At 40.0% G+C, this 17,502-nt stretch overlaps 1 protein-coding gene across 5 annotated transcripts in view; it reads left to right on the top strand.

Annotated features, from left to right (window-relative positions):
• The window catches only part of AUH (AU RNA binding methylglutaconyl-CoA hydratase), a 143,111-nt gene extending 125,903 nt beyond the window's left edge, over nucleotides 1-17,208 (top strand). For 2 of the 5 annotated variants that reach the window (XM_023191334.1, XM_023191333.1), the window contains 4 exons: nucleotides 10,014-10,201; nucleotides 13,712-13,762; nucleotides 14,904-14,951; nucleotides 16,583-17,208. In XM_023191334.1, the coding sequence (XP_023047102.1) occupies nucleotides 10,014-10,201; nucleotides 13,712-13,762; nucleotides 14,904-14,951; nucleotides 16,583-16,660 (365 nt within the window). In that variant the 3' untranslated portion in view covers nucleotides 16,661-17,208. Of the gene's footprint in view, nucleotides 1-10,013; nucleotides 10,202-13,412; nucleotides 13,686-13,711; nucleotides 13,763-14,903; nucleotides 14,952-16,582 lie in introns of those variants that run through there. The other 3 variants (XM_023191337.1, XM_023191336.1, XM_023191335.1) reach the window with 2 other exon arrangements.
• Nucleotides 17,209-17,502: the final 294 nt, after the last annotated feature.

The raw sequence follows: 17,502 nt of genomic DNA, 5'->3' as shown, positions 1-17,502 counted from the left end.
TAAAATCTATAAATTAATTATGATTTCCAAAGATTAAAAACTTGCTGTTGAGCATTAGAGGATACTAGGGAACCACCTTGTAATTTTGAAAACTAGTGAATAAATGAAAAGAATCAACCACTTATAAACTAGAAACTCATTTTTATATTATTTACAGATCACAAGCAAAATAAACAAAAACATCCATTTTGAGTGTTTTCATCCTCTTGTTTTGTCTGTGGCTTCAGACAGCGAGTCAAAGCCATCCAGTCCCAGGATCTTGAGTACCAACGAAAGAAATTGATTTGAGTGTGAACAGTTCTTACTCCTGCCCCGGACACAACTTTACCGCATCACCAGGGAGCAGCAGTGACTCTTACCTCTCTCTCCCTCCTGTACCACCAGACTTTTCATTTGATAAGTACACAGTTTTGAAATTCTTTGTTAATTTTGCTAAGCATTATTGGCATTCATCATTTACCTATAACATAGTTTATTTATGTTCATCACATTATCTGTTTAATGCCACATAGGAGGAAACATAATCCATAGCTGATAGATTCATTTTCTGCACATACACGTATCCCCTAAATAATTCATTAAGACTTCAGTAAGGAGGTAATTGGTGTTTAAAATGCTAAATATTATGTAGAAATTGTGGTAGACTGCTACATAGCAGTTTACGTTTTCTTTTTTTTTTTTTTTTTCCTGCCATTTTATCGATTTGTGGGGAAATTGGTTGGAGCTTTTGGGTGGGCTAAGAATAAATTACTATTTTTCCCATTTAAAAATGGAGGGGTTCTCAGTATTCAAATATTTGCTTTTCAGTGGCTTTTAAAACACAGAAAATTTATTCCAGAAACCATGATGAGCATTATCTGTACCTTGTCTCATACTGTCCGTGAACTGAATTTTAGCAGTCTGTGACTGCACCTGCAGGGATCTCTTCTTCCTTCCCATTCAGCCCAGTCGCCCCACGACCTCCAGTTACGCACACCTGCTCTGTTCTGAATCCCGATTTACCTGCCTCTCACTCTGCAGCATCCTCACCTTCCAGTTCTGCTGAGACCTCACTAAGTCCTCAGGTCTGGGGACACTTTCACTCCCAGTCATTTCCCTCTTTTCCTCTCTTCTCTCCTCACACACCCTAGATTTCATGGTTCTTTGTGATAATCACTTTCTTACAAATGACCTTAGCTGCCTTCCCACTAACCTCATAGGGGAATTGTAAGGATTAAATGAGTGAATACTCTTGGAGTACTTGGGAGGATTTACATAGTGTTATTATGTAGTATCTGCTCAGTAATGTCAACAATTGCTATTACTTAGCTCTCTCCTCTCTTCTTGTACTTACCTGGCCAAGTTCCAGGCCCCACTCCCATCCCCCCAACCCCCATCACCAAGTAGCTAGAATTGCTGGGGATGGAAAAGATAATCATGCTAACTCATCTCCTGATCACACGTCTCAAATGTGTAGTTAATTTTGCCCAGCAACACTGCCATACTTCCCTGGTGTGTTTGCTTTTCCGCTTTCTGAAATGCACGTTCAAATCTCTTTCCTCTGTCCACCTGTACTTCCTGATGTTCTTGGTACAAATTACAGGAAACCCTACTTCAGCTGGCTTAAACAATAAGAAAATGCCCTGTAGCATCACAAGCAGTCACAAAGTAAGGCGTCTTCACGATTGATAAGTTCAGCAGCCTCGTGCCGTCTTCAGCAGCCTCGTGCTGTCTTTCTGCTGTGCCTTCTTCAGTTTGGAGACTTGGCCCCTGCCTCCTTCCATCATGGTCACAAGATGGCTGCCATAGCTCCAAGTGTCACATGTAGAGGTGGCAGCATCCTGGAAGAAGACTTGTGTATTCCTGAATGTCTTTATTTCAGTGAAGAGTATCTTTCCTAGAAGACCCCTGCAGACATAACTTGATTGAAGGAAAGGTAGGGTGAACAGTGGTAGAACAGGTGGTTTATAAAACATGGTTGGCTGCAACTGGGCAGCTGATCAGCCTCAGTGAGCACCTGTCCAGGTTTGCTGACATTTGTCTACACATGGTCCCTAAGTGATCTTATTCAGGACCCTGGCTTTGAATGCCACCTGTATGACGCTAATCATTGGTAAACCTTATTGTCTGTGTCTAGTCTCACACATGACTGCTCCACTTTTATGTGTAAAAGATACCTTACACTTACCATGGCCAGAGCACAGCTTCCCCCGCACCTCCATTCTTGTCAGCGTTCATAATATGGGACACTCACACACTCAGGCTAGAAATCTAGCCATTAGATTCACTTTCCTTTCTCCCAGCATCCATTTAACTAGCATTTCAGACAAAGCTTATTCCAAGTCCTCCACATCTGTCTCCCTACATTGCCCTATCTCAATCCAAGCTGCCATCCTGTTATACTTAGGTGACAGCAGCAGCTGCCTTCTGGGCACCCTTCTCTAATTTTGTGCCTATCATCTCTTCTCCCCCAATCTTACACATGATCTTTTTAAAGTGCAGATCAAATTATGTCACTTGCTTATCAAAACCCTCCAGTGCCTTTGTGTCACTTTGCCTAGGGTGCAACGTAAACTTCTATTCTGCCTACCCAAGCTCCTCTCCTGCTACTCCTCACATCCTTTCTTCTGAGCCACAGTGGTCTCCTTCCTCTTCAATGGGCCATACTCTGCCTCACCTTTACATCTTTGTACCAGCTGAGCTCATCACTGGGTGTTCTTCCTGATCTTCATTTGGATGTCTGGTTATCATTCAGACATTGGCCTCCCCTTTATCAAGCAGGCCTTCTCCAGCCACCCCATCTAAATTAGTAATCTAGTGCACTGTCTGAGAACTCTTTTCCCTGCCTGAAATTCTCTGTGTAACACTCCTCACAGTCTCTTCTCTCTGGCCCATTGCTTCTTGCCATTTGTCTTTGCTCCCCTTCTGCAGAATGGTAAAGGATGTTCTATCTTACTCAGCACTGTGGGTTCAGCACCTAGGACAGTGCCTGACATTTGTTAGGTTACTCAATCAATAAATTATTTATTGAACTTAAGTAAGCTTTATTTGCAAAAAGTAAAACGGATAAACTCCCATTCAGTTTCATCTGACTTTTTAAAGAGAAAACTAGTAGCTTTGTTATTGTATCATTGATCTTTTTGGAGAGTAAGCAGTAGACATTGACTCTGGCTACCCAAATGAAAAGGAAATTTATTGTAAGCCTCCTGAAATCAATAGATGGATAGAGATTGAAGCTGCCTGTCCAACCTCAGGCTGGCATCACTTGTTATTGATCTTTGTAGCCAAGGATAATTATTTTGAAACGGTTATATAATCTTCTTCATTTTTTCCTCGAAAAACCTTTGTCTTCCTTTATGTCCCTGAATATGGCATGTGCATTCCCATTGCAATGCTTTATTCCCAGATTTCTTTCAGAGGCCCTCTCTCTGTTTTTTATTTTGGTGGACAAGCTCAAATCTTCATTGAAGAATGACAGTCCTATACCACTGTTTCTCAGAAGATGCTCTCAGATGCCCAGTGGCTTCTTGTCCCCCTCAGAGTAAACCCCAGGTCCTTTTGGGCCCATGGAACCCACAGGATCTGCCCGTGCTGTGCGCTTCAGCCACACAGGACCTCCTTGTGCTCCACAAGTGAATCAGATGCAATTCCCACAAGACCTGTGCCCTACATGTTCCTCCTGGAGATGCATTCCCCAGACCTGTGTGGGAATCCTTGCTTCCTCCTGCTGAGTTGCAGTGTCACCTGCTCAGAGCCCTTCCCTGGCCATCCTGTCTTAACTATGCCCATCCCCACTGTCTCCCCCTGCTTTCTTACTCTGTGTGTATTTCTTTCTTTATTGCAGGGCTTCCCATGACAGTGCTGAACACCAGGGGCCAGGGGCTTTGTTTTGTTCGTGGATGTATCCATGTACCAAAACAGGGTCCCTCCACAGTGATGCTTCGATGAGTGAACATTGACAGTGAGATGACAACAAACGGGTTGTCATCTGTGAAATTAGTTTTAAAGGAGAAATTCTAAAATGGTCCTAAACAACAAGTAGACAGCATGTGAGATGATGATTGCAATTGCTTATTTGGTTATGTAAATTGTGTTGCTGTAATTTAAGAGAATTATCTCTCCACCTCCTGTTTTAGAGCAGTGGGTTAGTAGATTCTGCTAACTCTTCAGAGGAATGTTGGAGCCTATTAGAAATGGAGAACCTTGGGTTCACCTCATACCCACTGAATCAGAACCTCCACGTTGACACAGCCAAGGCAAAAGCCTTAGAAATCCCCTTGTGTTTTCTAAGCATTCACACATTAGACAGGGAAGGGCAGTGGCCAAGGCACTTTCTTTCTTCATAGCATAGTAATGCAGCTTTGGAACTCAGTTTCTGCTTGCTGATCTGGACATATTGTCATGTAGGTACACGTAACTTCACATAGTACCTTTGGCTGGTGGAGTGTTGAAATGACAGAAATATTATACTTGCTTTTCTGCGGAAGGAAAGGTGCTATAAATTTACTACCCCTCAAGGTTTGAGGCACTTGTTTTTTAACATTTATTTTTAACTGACAAATAATTGTGTATTTATGGGTACAATGTGATAATTTTGTTTTTGTTTTTATATTTTTGGAGACAAATCTTGCTCTGTCACCCAGGCCGGACTGCAGTACACAATCATAGCTCACTGTAGCATCACTTCCTAGGCTCAGATGATCCTCCTGCTTCAGCCTCTGTAGTTAGCATGCGATGCCTGGCTGATTTTGTATCTCTGTGTGTGGTGGAGATGGAGTCTTGCTATGTTGGCCTGGCTGGTCTCAAACTCCTGGGCTCAACCTATCCCCCTGCCCCAGTCTCCTAAAGTGCTGTGATTACAGGTGTGAGCCACCACCATGCCTGGCCATGGTATATTGATATATGTAAACATTGTAGAAAGAGTCAGTCAAGCTAAGTAACATCCACTACTTCACCAACTTATCTTTTTTTGTGTGGTGAGAACATTCAAAGTCATACACTACATACTATTATTAACTGTGGTTGCTGTGAGATCTTTGTTTTTAGTGGAAGCCTTGTGAGCTATCCTGGAATTCTCAGCTTAGCTTCACATTTCTCCTCATACCCAGGAGTACCATGGAGTACCTGCAGGAGTGTCCTGGGAATGTGTTACTTGCTGATGTCGTAACCCTGAGTATATGGCTCTAGCCCAGGGAGCCTCAGAGCAGATCCTGACCAGGAGTCACGGCTCTGTGTTGGAAGCTGTTGGATGGACAGTGTGAGTTTGAATAGTTTTGTAGACCTCTGTCACCTTGAATGCATTAGGGCTGCTTGTCAGACTGAAACAATTATAATTTCACCAAGGGCAATCCTATTTTTTAATTCCACTGCTTAATTTCACCAGTTACCAAGACTGTTTAGGAATCGTGAATTCAAATGCCTAAGGGAACTAGCAGATTATATGATCTAATCTAATGAAGCAAGCCTGGTGTAAACAATCAACTGACAGAAATAGGATACACTGTCTTCACTTTTACCTAACTCTGAGTTAATATTGGAATTTGATATTCAGAATTAAGAAAAGGTGAATTGAAGTAATTTTTTTTCTAGTTCTCTTCTTTACATTTGGAGCTTACAGTCTGATGCCAGGCATGGCTGCTAACTAGGGAGGCTGAGGCAGGAGCATCATTTGAGCCTAGGAGGTGGATGCTACAGTGAGCTATAATTGCACCAAGATTTCAGTGGCACATCTCGTCTTTTGGATTGGGATGTTTTTCTGCACTATTTGACTTCCTTAACCAGCAAGAGTACTGAGTTTCATTTAATTTAATTATAGAAAATGCCTGTTAGTAAATTTAAGTACTTTCAAGCTAGAAAAGAATGTTGGCATAAAATGTTTTGCCATTTGGGGTAACTATTCCTGAGATATTTGTAAAAATCTTAGATTCCATATCAATCATGTTTAGTTGTCCAGTATTGCATTGTAACTTGCATTTGTAAAGTTCTTTGCTCATGGTAGTGTTAGTAATTGAGAAAGGCAAACTGAACAGATTATATCATTTTTATAAAATTTGAAATCATGAATTTTGTATGCCTGAGGGGTGGAGGGGACAGTTTACTTTCAGTTCCGCACATGTAAAAATATATATAATTCCAGGCCATCAGTCTTAGATTTCTGCAAACTGAGATAATTTCTTGCCAAACAAATGTTCTAAAAGTTAAAATTTCATTGGGAATGAGTGAATGAAATCATGTATTTGTGTAATCATTTAAGAATGTCCCTTTCAAGAAGTGGTGTTGGGAATACTTTATACCCTATGCAAAAATTAACACAAAACTGATCAAAGACCGTAGCATAAGAACTAAAAGTATACAACTCTTAGAAGAAAGCATAAAGAAAAAGCTTTATAACTTTGGATTTGGCAATCATTTCTTGGATATGACACTGATAACACAGGCAACAAGAGAAAAAAGAGGTAAATTGGACCAAAATTAAAAGATTTTTATGCATCAGACACTATCAACAGAGTGAAAAGGCAACCCATGGGATGGGAGAAAATATTTGCAAGTCTGTATCTGATAAAGGATTAATATCCAGCATGTATAAAGAACTCCTATAACTCAACAAATGAAACAACTCAAGACGCAAATTAAAAATAGGCAAAGAACTTTAAATAGACATTTCTCCAAAGACGATATATGGATAACCAATAAGCACATGAAAACTTGCTGTTTGTCACTAGTCATTAGGGAAAAGCATCACTACTCACAATGAAATTGTTACCAAAACACCAGGGGTTTGGTCTAGGTCCTCCTGCTCACCGCACAGAAAGCCCGTCACTGTCACGACAAGTACTGCCAAGGAAGAAGGCTTTAATTGGCTGCTGCTGCTGAGATGGAAGCTCAGCCTCAAATTCATCTCCCTAACCCACTAAAACTAGGGGTTTATATAGCAGGGAAGAAATGTAACAATGTGTAAGAGAACAAGAACTAGGGAGGGGCAAGGAGTCATCTGGTGTGGTGATCTGCGGAGTTTTGGTTCTTTGATACTTTTCTTTGAAAGGCCCGAAGGTCCTTCTCTGGGGAAGAAAGAACAGATGCAAGTTTCAAGCTTTAACAGCAGAAGGGTCAATTTCTGTGTTTATCCCCAAAGAACTGTCTATGGGACTATTGGGCGGGTTTCAAAATGCTACCGCGCACCCATTAGGATGGCTACTATTAAAAAAAAAAATAGTAAGTGTTTTTTTTTACTTACTGAGGTGAGGGTGTAGAGAAATTGGAATTCTTGTTCTCTGTTGGTAGGAATGTAAAATGGTTTGGTGACCATGGAGAACATTATGGTGATTTCTCAAAACATTAAACTAGAATTACTATATGATCCAGCAGTCCCAGTCTGTGTATATTGAAAGCAGAATTGAAAGCAGGGTCTTGAAGAGGTATTTGTATATCAGTGTTCATAGCAGCATTATTCACCAGAGCCAAAAGGTAAAGCAACCCAGGGATGAATGGGTAAGCACAGTGTGGTGTATACGTACAAAGGAATGTTATTCAGCCTTAAAAAGGAATAGATTTCTGACACATGCTACCACAGAGGTGAATCTTGAGGACATTATGCTAAGTGAACAGCTGAACCACAAAAAGACAAATACTGAATTTGTCAGTATTTGTGATGTCATCCAAAAAGGTCAAGTCCTGGATGCAGCGTTAGTGGGTGAGCCGCGCTGAGGGTTTTCCCCTGGTTCCTGTGATGCATTGGTTTCAGCGAGTCAGAAAGGCAGCTCTCTTCTGCATCATACCTCTAGCCTCCATGGCAGGCCCGCCAGCCAGCTGTTGTGTTGTGCATCCAGCTTATGAAACAAAGCATCCAGCTGTCTGCACCTCAGCTTAAGGGACTGGGTCTTTTTCATAGTGTTAGTTACCACCTACATGACTGTTACTTTGTTAAGTTTCTGCAAAAATCCTCATACCTCAGAGTCATACTATAAATGGAACAATATGATGAACGAGTGTGAGCTTCAGGGACTTGGAAAATGTTGTTTACGTTGGATAAAAAGTGTGACATTAACAATGTGGGTCACATTTGTTAATTTTGACCAGTCTACATTAAACTTTTCATAGAACAAGAAAAAGACCATTTCCTAATATGCTTATCATGAATAATATATATTCGTTAAGTTCTTCAGTCTCATCAAAATTCTCGTCAGCTCCATGAGTAAATATAGTTATCTGAGTTATATTTATATCTGTGTTCTAATAGCTGCCATTGGAAGCACCATAAATAGCTTGTCTTTTCCATGCAGCTTATCCCATAAGTTCTCAGACCTATCTTTACTACACTGAGCAACATCATTGTCGAAAGTTAAATTTAAATTTGTCAATGCTTCATTGTCTTCAGACACATATTTTCTGCTGTATCGAGTAAACACCTGTATAAACTCACCATCTCTAACTGCTTGGGCAGCTTAAACATGTAATAACTGCATTTTGCAGTGGCATTATTGTGTTTGTTTGAAAACAATCTGTATTGAAAATATGAGTCCTTTTGCAATTCATTCAGGGTTTCTTTTTCTAAATATTACCTGTTTTGTAAATATTAGTTATGATTCTTAATATGGCTTGCTTAATAATGGCATCTTAAGCTCTGTTCTTCCAACTGAGGCATACCTTATTAAACGTGTGCCTTCTTGTGGTCTTTAATTTTTTTCCACTTTTCATAGAGATGTGAACAAGAAATGATTTTGCTTTCCTTTAAAGGAAAAGTACTGGAGTAATGCTTTCTGGAGCATTGCAGTAATGGAGGGTGGTGGACACTGGCACATGAAAAAATGTATCTAAAAGGCACAGCTGCAGTTGATACAGGTGGAAGTTGGTTTTTTAGATAAAATCACTCATCTAGTTTTAAATGTTGCTAACTAATGCAGAAAGAAAAGTTTTGAATTTTGTAGGCCAAGTGAAATCCAGTGAGTGAGCTTGTGTAGATGGTGGGCATCAGTTTGCTTTTCCTGCTCTGTGAGGGGGCAGTCCGCTGCTCCTCTGCCTCCTGGCACAGCCGTTGATAGGGTGAGATTTAGGTGAACACTGATGTTGAAGCTGTTGTCATATTCTTCTTGGTGGACATTGAGGCTAGACCTCTGTTACCTGCTTTTGCCCAGCTTTGTGTTTAATGAGATCCCGTCCTCATCACTGGAAGATACTGTAGTGAATACTTAGATGGATCTGGTGAGTTAGGCCATCTTCAGCAAAATAGGCATCTTTTGCTGCAGAACTGTTTTGACCTAGGTTTACCCTAAATCATACTAATATACCCAGTGTGTTCCCTTGCGGTTGAAGAGCTAATCAACTCCTGAAGTCCCTAAAGTAGTAAGTGGTAACATCATAACTAAATGCATGGCTTCTGACTCCACACACAGTGGATTTTCCCCACCAACTAGAAAAGGGGTATGTTTATGTGAGAGAGCGTCTCCGAGAGAAGAGCTAGCAGAGATGACCGGAACTTGCACTGAGAAAATAACAACCACCAGGACAAAGCCTGTTTTCATGAGTCATTGTCTGGTTTTATTTCTAAATTAAAATTTGTTTACAGTGTATTCACCATAAAGGATTCCTTAAAAAAAAAAAAAAAAAATGAGTTGAATGTCTCACAATGTGTTAAGATTTATTTCAGCTGAAAGAAGAATGCCAAGCTTGGTGAAACTCTGCCTTTCTAATCAGTGGACTTGCTGGCTGGCACTGCCTGTCCACTGCTGTTCACCTGATGGTTACTGACGCGGTGATGACTGTGGGTTGGACTCAGAGTATGTCAGAGAGGTTGCAGGTGATACTCAGTGCCAAAATCACTTAATAAGGATGTAAGGTTCTCACGTCCTTTTTTGGTGTTATTAGTTTTATAAGGAAATTAAGAAATTAGATCCTGTTCCGACGTAGTTTTCCAGCTACTAATTTTAACATATAAACTTCTGGCCCTGGTTTATTTTTATAAATGAAGATACAAAACACTGAAGTGTTAAAACTAACAGCTATCAAATCATTGCCTTTTCTCTCTCCTTCACCCTCAGGGGGAACGCAGCGATTGCCACGCGCCATTGGAATGTCCCTGGCCAAGGAGCTCATATTCTCTGCGCGAGTCCTCGATGGCCAAGAAGCCAAAGCAGTGGGTTTAATCAGCCACGTTCTGGAACAGAACCAGGAGGGAGATGCTGCCTACAGAAAGGCCCTGGACCTGGCCAGAGAGTTTTTACCTCAGGTATTTCTCATTAGAGTTTATTTTTTCTCATTTTAGGAAACTTTATAACACTTTGACTAAAACAGCAGTCATCTTGCCTACCGAAGAAGTCCCTGGCTTGCTTCCAAGTAAAGGGATGCATGGGCTGTGTAAAACTTGAGCGGTTACACAAGATAAACACTACGATCCTGTGGAATTCAGATGAGGCTTTGAAGATGCTCCAAGGGTCTTCTCGTAGCCACACTTTGATAAAAGATCCCTTGACAACACTTGTCATGTGTGTACAACTTCCTAGCCAGGTGTTTTAATGTGTTCACCAGCTGAGCGCTCTAATGGAAGCCGTAGCCATGGAGAGAAAGAGTGATAGGGCTGGCTGTCACACTGGGCCACCCCAAGTCAAAATACATTGAAATATGCTGTTTTCTAGTAGGGTACCATAGTCTGTTGTGCCACAGTGAACTTTCATTGCAGTGGCTTCACTTGAAAAGTGAAGAGCCTGCTTGAAAAGCAGTCGTTGTTTGTCTTTCTGTGTCTGTGCTTATGGTGGTGTAGGCGTTGTGTGTCTGTGCTTATGGTGGTGTAGGCGTTGTGTGTCTGTGCTTATGGTGGTGTAGGCATCATTTTCTCTCCATTGTGCTTTCCCGCAAGTACACTTTCAAAATCTAGAACACGACACGTATGGCTGACTCCGGAGTGGTATCAGTGGCCGTGCACTGACAGTCCTCTTTTAAGCTTTTTGCATTCAGGTGTATTTTTCAAATATGCCTTTGGTCTGAAATCATAAGATGAAAGGGCTTTAAATTGAGAGAAAGGGTCTTCTTTTGCGGTGTAAGCAGTAGTGATCTTTCTTTATTCCTAGTGGAATTTGAAGTTTTATAACCCCCTAACCATTTCTGGAGTCAAAATAGTTTTTCTCTCTAACTCAGGGTTGCTTGACTCAAACAGAATTCATAACCTTTTTGTGGGCTGTAGATCTTTTTGGGAATGCCATGAGATTCCAAATTCATGCATTTGAATCTTTTAAAAAATGCATGAATGTTCACATTTGTGCAGAGTCTCGCATCCAGTTTCAGAAAGTATTCTTGGCACTCAGCACAGGAGCCTTTGCTGACAAACCAGGCCCCACTCTGCTGGTATGCACCTGCTGAATCAGTTTTTAAAACCACACTGCCTGGCATTGACGCTCTGGTCCTTAATTAACTTAGGAGCTGTTAGCTCTTTTAGGGAAGGACCGTTACATAATTTATTCCCCATATAAGGTAATGCAGAGCCATACATTCAGTAGATGCTCAATGTGTGTTTGTTGGATTGATGGAAAGCAAATAAAAAAAGATTTTTGCCTTAAAAAGAAAAGATTCTCACTACAAACTTATTTATTCTGCCCAAATATGAGAGAAATCTCTACCTAAAGAGAAATTAAAGGTACCAGTATCAGGAGAGTAATAATTTGACTGAATATTGGTGTTATAACTTAGCTTGGCTTAAAACTTTATGACCAAAACATATCTCAGTTGAAAGAAAGGGGTGTGTTTCAGAAAGATAATGGCAGAATTCCAGTTCTGATGATCTGCAGAGCCTGCTCCTGGCCTCTTGACATGGATGTTCAGTTCTCTGCCTCAGAGCTCCCTATAGGCAGCTTATTATCCCCTTAGGGCCTGACTTGCTCTCTCTCCCCATGATGCTCCTGTGACCACCATGCAGCAAATGCCACCACCATCCACACACCGCCCCGCCTGAGAACGTGAGCACCGTCCTCCCCTCTGCTCCCTCCTTCCACTCCCAGTGTGTCCAGCCGCATCCCACTGTGTGGTCACCCAACCGTCATCACAGTCCCTGCGCGTGTGCCTTTGTCACCTTTCATTTGAAGGACACTCCTTCAGAATGTTGATTGTTAAAATTAATTTTCCTCCAGGTCAAATGTATAAGCAGATGTTGAGTTACTTCAGAAAATATGTGACTGCAAAATTATATGCACAAGTTACCAAATGAAGTTTGAGTGAAATCATCTTTATTTTTATGTTTGTTACTTTGTTGCCAAATGATTAGTCCTCCAGGTAACTGAAAGCTTCTGTAAAATTAGTATTTCTAGGTGATACCTGTATTATATATTACTTCCATTTATCTGAGAAAAAAAGGCTTGTAAAGGAGAAAAGGCATTGGTTTTATGTTTTAAAGGGGGAAACATTAAATCAAGCACTATCTCTAATAGCATTTTGAATTTTCCTGTTTTTCTCATGGTTTTCTAAACCTTACTTCCCAAACTGTGGTCTGTGGACCAGCAGCCTGGGCATCTCCTGGCAGCTTGTTAGACGTGCAGAATCTCAGGCCCATCTCAGACCCACTGAGTCCACATCTGCATTTCCACAAGAAGAATGGGGATTTGTGTGCATCTCTAGGAGTTTGACAAGCACCTTTTCTTGGTCAGTTGACAATGAAAATGGAAAAATTAGAGGAGCACACCGTTTAATGAAATGGATTGATTATCATGAAAAAAATTGGTATTGGTGTCTACCACACAGGCAAATCACAGTGGGAAGAATTATCAATAAGATACTTGTTTACCAACTATAGCCTTAGAAATTGTGGCCTTTGAAAAAGATTTGTAAACATGATTTGGAGGAAAATTTAGGTAGGTCAAATTTAATAATAGAAACTCCTCGATAGGAAAACATGTCTTTTCATGCATTCATCCATGTCACCATCCAAGAGTCCTTTGCTGTGCTTGTTGTTTAGAGACTACCTTGTGTTTTAATTCAAAAGAGCATTCACTTCAAAATATAGCATTGAATTCACATTCATCACCTATAAACAGTATTTAGGACTTTAAAATGTGATCAAATAATGAAATTCCATCTGAGGTGGGATAGTTTGGTAAGAGTTTGGCTTCTGCAAGAAACACATAGGTAACATTTTCCTTCTCACAGCAGATACCCGGTTCGTTCCTCAGTGACTCTTCTACATCCTGAAAGACTTATGTAGACTTCAATTTTATTTGTGCTGTGGGAGCACTGCCTAGAGGACACTCTTGATTAATCCACCGTCATTACTATTAGTTATCAAGGCTAACGGAGGAAAGATAGAGAGCCAGTGTCTGAAAGAGATGATATCAGAACCCTACCTTAATCAATAGCAACAGCCTCATCCCCAGCCCAAGCTGCTGTCAAAACCCCTAATTGGTACAGTACTGAGGCGAAGACCTTACCTCCTTTTCCTTCCTCTACTTAACTTCTAGGAAGTGTTGCTGAAGAACAGCAAGCTCACAGCTGGACACGCACTACCTGCTCACCTTTAAGGATCCGGAGTTTGCAGCATAACAGAACATTGTGGAATCTAAATAATGTGCTGATGCAATTGTTGCAGTTGCTCTTTAATTACAGCCTTGCAAGGCTCAGAAAATTTTCCGTCTAGTATCTGACAGCCCTTGCTGGCTCTGCCATGGATCCAGTGGTGGGAATTGTGAATTTTACTGAGATATACAACATAATTTGCATAAATAATAATTAAAGTCTGTTTCTTTAATTTGAATTTTAGGGACCTGTTGCAATGAGAGTGGCAAAATTAGCAATTAATCAAGGGATGGAGGTAGGTTCCTTAATGCTTGAGTTTGTTTTGGGAATGGAGAGTGGAGATTTAATTTAAATGAACCATGTTTAGACTTCCACATTTTTTTTTAAGTTCTAAAATATGGTTGTTTAAATGCTACTATTACTGAAAGCTACTGAAGTTCCTTGCAGCTACATCATTTATTTCATTCTTACAGTTATTGCTAATTCAGTATCATAAGCACAGAATTCAGTAATTTTATCAGTGCCCTGAAGCTTATGACATGCTCATTACTTTTGCCATCGAGTTAGTAGACAGATTTATTGGCCAGTAGTTCATAGAAAACCAGAGGAACAGGGCATTCTGTGTATTCTTAGCATCGGTATTATATTACATAAAACATTCCAAGGAGAACTCCTAGCTCTCTCCACCTTTGCTTCTCAGTGTGCCTTCTGCAGGGAGGCACACGCAATGCAAGGTGAATCCATTGTGTGTCCTGGGGGTTCCCCAGGGAGATGACTCCAAAAGAGTGGAGGTCCCAGGCCAGGGAGGAGGAGATGGTGCACATACCCATTTATTGGACGTTTCATGGCAGTTGTTATATTTTGGTCAAATTATGGGTATTTTGAAGAAAAGTGCTTCCTTCTTGTAGACTGAGTAACCTCCATATCTTCCTGGGCTGTATAGCAGTAAAAAGAGATGGACTTTATTAGCAGTAAATACAGTTTCATAAATTTGCAAAAGTATTTGGTTTATTTAAATATTTACATAATGGTAACAATACTAATAGCAAATACCTTATATAGCCCTTACTATGTACTAAGCATCGTGAGTGTGTGTGTGTGTGTTGCGATATAAAGGCCTCACCTGGATTAACTCATTTAATCCTCACAATTCTCACATTTGGTGAGCATTATAAGTAGCCCCTTGTTCAGACATGCCTCTTTGAAGAGCAGAGAGGTTAAATAACTTCCCCAAGTAACTCAGCTCCCAAGTGACGGAGTCCGGACGAACCCAGGAAGCCTGGTTCTGTGTCTCATGTTGGTCACACTCTGATCTGCTGAACTATATCAAAGGATTGGGTGCTTTGGGGGTAGGGTTATTCAATTTGAATTTCTATTGACTGTACCATATTTTACAAAGTTATTTCTGCTGAAATGGATTATGTTTTTATTCTCAGGTCGATTTAGTAACAGGGTTGGCCATAGAAGAAGCTTGTTATGCTCAGGTATGTAATACAATCACAGATTCAATGAGGATGACCCTTACAAATTGTATTTACCTTTTGTATAGTTCAAATGAATTTCACTGAGCAAGATTACCCTTGTGCCCATTCCAAAATCATACAAATGGGTTGAAATTACTTGTCTCTGCTATTTGTTACCAGCTGTTATGACCGATTCTGTTCCACAGGAATGTCTCTTGTCTATATAATCTGGAAAACTCTTAGAGTAACTGAGTCAGTCCTGGGTGTGCAGGAGCTGTCTCTCTAGGCTTATGCTTTCTTTTGCGCGTATGGCCCTGGCCTCTCACTCCAGTGTAGAGAGGTAGAGGAGAGTGGTGGTGAGCGTGTGCCAGCCCACGCAACCTGGGGTGAGACTCCTTGGCTTTTCCTGAACTTCTGAGCCTTCTCTCCTGCCCACTGAAAGTTCACTAATGAAGTTATAGTTTTATTTTTTACACAACCGGCACTTTTCATCTGTAAGTTTTGCATTTGTGGATTCAACCAAGTGTAAATTGAAAATATTCAGGGGAAAAAAAAGGATGATTGCATCTGTACTGAACATGTACTGACTTTTTTCCTTATCATTATTCCCTAAACAATGTAACAACTGTGTACATGCCATTTATATTATATTAGGTATTATAAATAATCTAGAGATGATTTAAAGTATACAGGAGGATGTGCATATGTAATATGATATGCCATTTTATTAATATGTAACGGACTGGAGTATCTGCAGATTTTGGCATCTGCAGGAAGTCCTGTTACCAATCCCCTGCAGATACTGAGGGATGACTGCATACAAATTAGTAGGTCTCCCAGTAGAGGAAAAAAAATGTTCTCCCTTTTTCGTCTTTCTCTGAAAGATAAACTTTGTTTTAGGGCATTTGAAATAGCAAAAAAGTTTTGTTCTACCTTTCCTGAGAGTTGGAAACTGCACGAGTCCTTGTTTAAAGGAGCAGTATCTGGAGCGTGACTCTGTGCCCAGCCTGTGTATATAAATCACCACCTGTCATTGATGAGTACATTCCATGAGGAAAGTGAGCTGCACATGTCTTAGAAATAGACTCAGAGCCCAAAGAAAAATTTTAAAAGCACATTTGGCCATAAATTACAACGTAACTAAATGTAAAAACTAGAAATTATACAAGGTATTCTTCAGACCACAATGGAATTAAACTAGAAATCAATAAAAGAAAGATTGCTGGAAAAGCCCAAAATATTGGGTGATTAAACAACACCTTTCTAAATAATGTTGTATGTCAAAAATGTCTTGAGGAATTATAAAATATTTTGAATTAAATTAAAATGAAAATGCAACTTCTCAAAGTTTGTGGGATATATTGAAATCAGTGCTTAGATAGAAATAGCATTAGATACATGTATTAGAGAAAAGATCTAAATCAATAATAACCTTCCATTTTATTAGGAAACTAGAAAAAGAAGAGCAAAATGAGGTAGAGAAGTACTTGGAGTAAGACGGATGAGTTTGGTTACATAATAAGGAGAATTGTTCAAGTGACTGATAGATTTCAAAATTTCAGAATGTGGTTTAAAGTAGTTTTCTTAGTGCTTGATAAACTTTTACAGCTGTTTTAACATTTTTGACATATTTAATATTTTGTTTTTCTTAGACCATTCCAACGAAAGACAGACTTGAAGGTCTTCTTGCTTTTAAAGAGAAAAGGCCCCCTCGCTATAAAGGAGAATAAAAGGAAGAGAAATTCTTAAGATACCAATGTAATAAATGTACTTCTGGAAGTGTCTTTCGGGTCCACTGTATGCCTCAGCACATGGAATCTCAATGACCAAAGTGAAGAGCAAATTATTCATATAGTGTAGTGAGCATCCGAAATGGACCCATCCGTGTACTTCACTCAAATGTGTAAATGTCATTCTCATTTCAGATTTGTAAAGCTAGTAGTGTATATTGTCAGAAACAGAAGCAAAGTTAGATATACATTTTTAAATATTTACTGCATATGCGGCTTTCTGTTCTTAATTTTTTAATGTGAATAATTTATATATTGCACATTCTAGGGGATAATATTGATTGTATGTCTACTGTGCTGCATTAAGAAAATAAAATTTCTATATACCAAAAATGGGAAGTTATGCCAAATGAAGTTTCTAAGTAATTAATGTATATGAACAGATACATATAAATATACATATATCTAAACCTGAAAAATGAACTGATAGATACTCTGAGTGAAAACTACCTAATACAAATAAAATCAGTGAAAAGAAAACATGGGAATTTTTCTCTTACCCCATTCTTTTTGAATTGACTAAATCATTGCATGCTGGACTTTAGAAGAAACAGCCCTTTCATTGCTGCTTCTGTCAGGTAACCTCTTCACATCATCAGTCCCGTAATAGAGTATTGAAGGTGAAGAATTGATCCAAAGACTGAAGCCAAAGAACCAAAGTGGACGGGAGACCTGGTGAAGTGGGACTTCCAGGACCTTCGCCCAGCAAGTGGCCTGGCCACCGGGCCTAGGAAAGGTGATGTTTACACACAAAGGAGGAAAGAAAGTGGGGCAGCCAGGAC

Source organism: Piliocolobus tephrosceles, chromosome 14 (assembly GCF_002776525.5).
Source record: "Piliocolobus tephrosceles isolate RC106 chromosome 14, ASM277652v3, whole genome shotgun sequence".
Classification (NCBI taxonomy): Eukaryota; Metazoa; Chordata; class Mammalia; order Primates; family Cercopithecidae; genus Piliocolobus; species Piliocolobus tephrosceles.
This window is presented reverse-complemented; position numbering and strand designations above follow the sequence as displayed.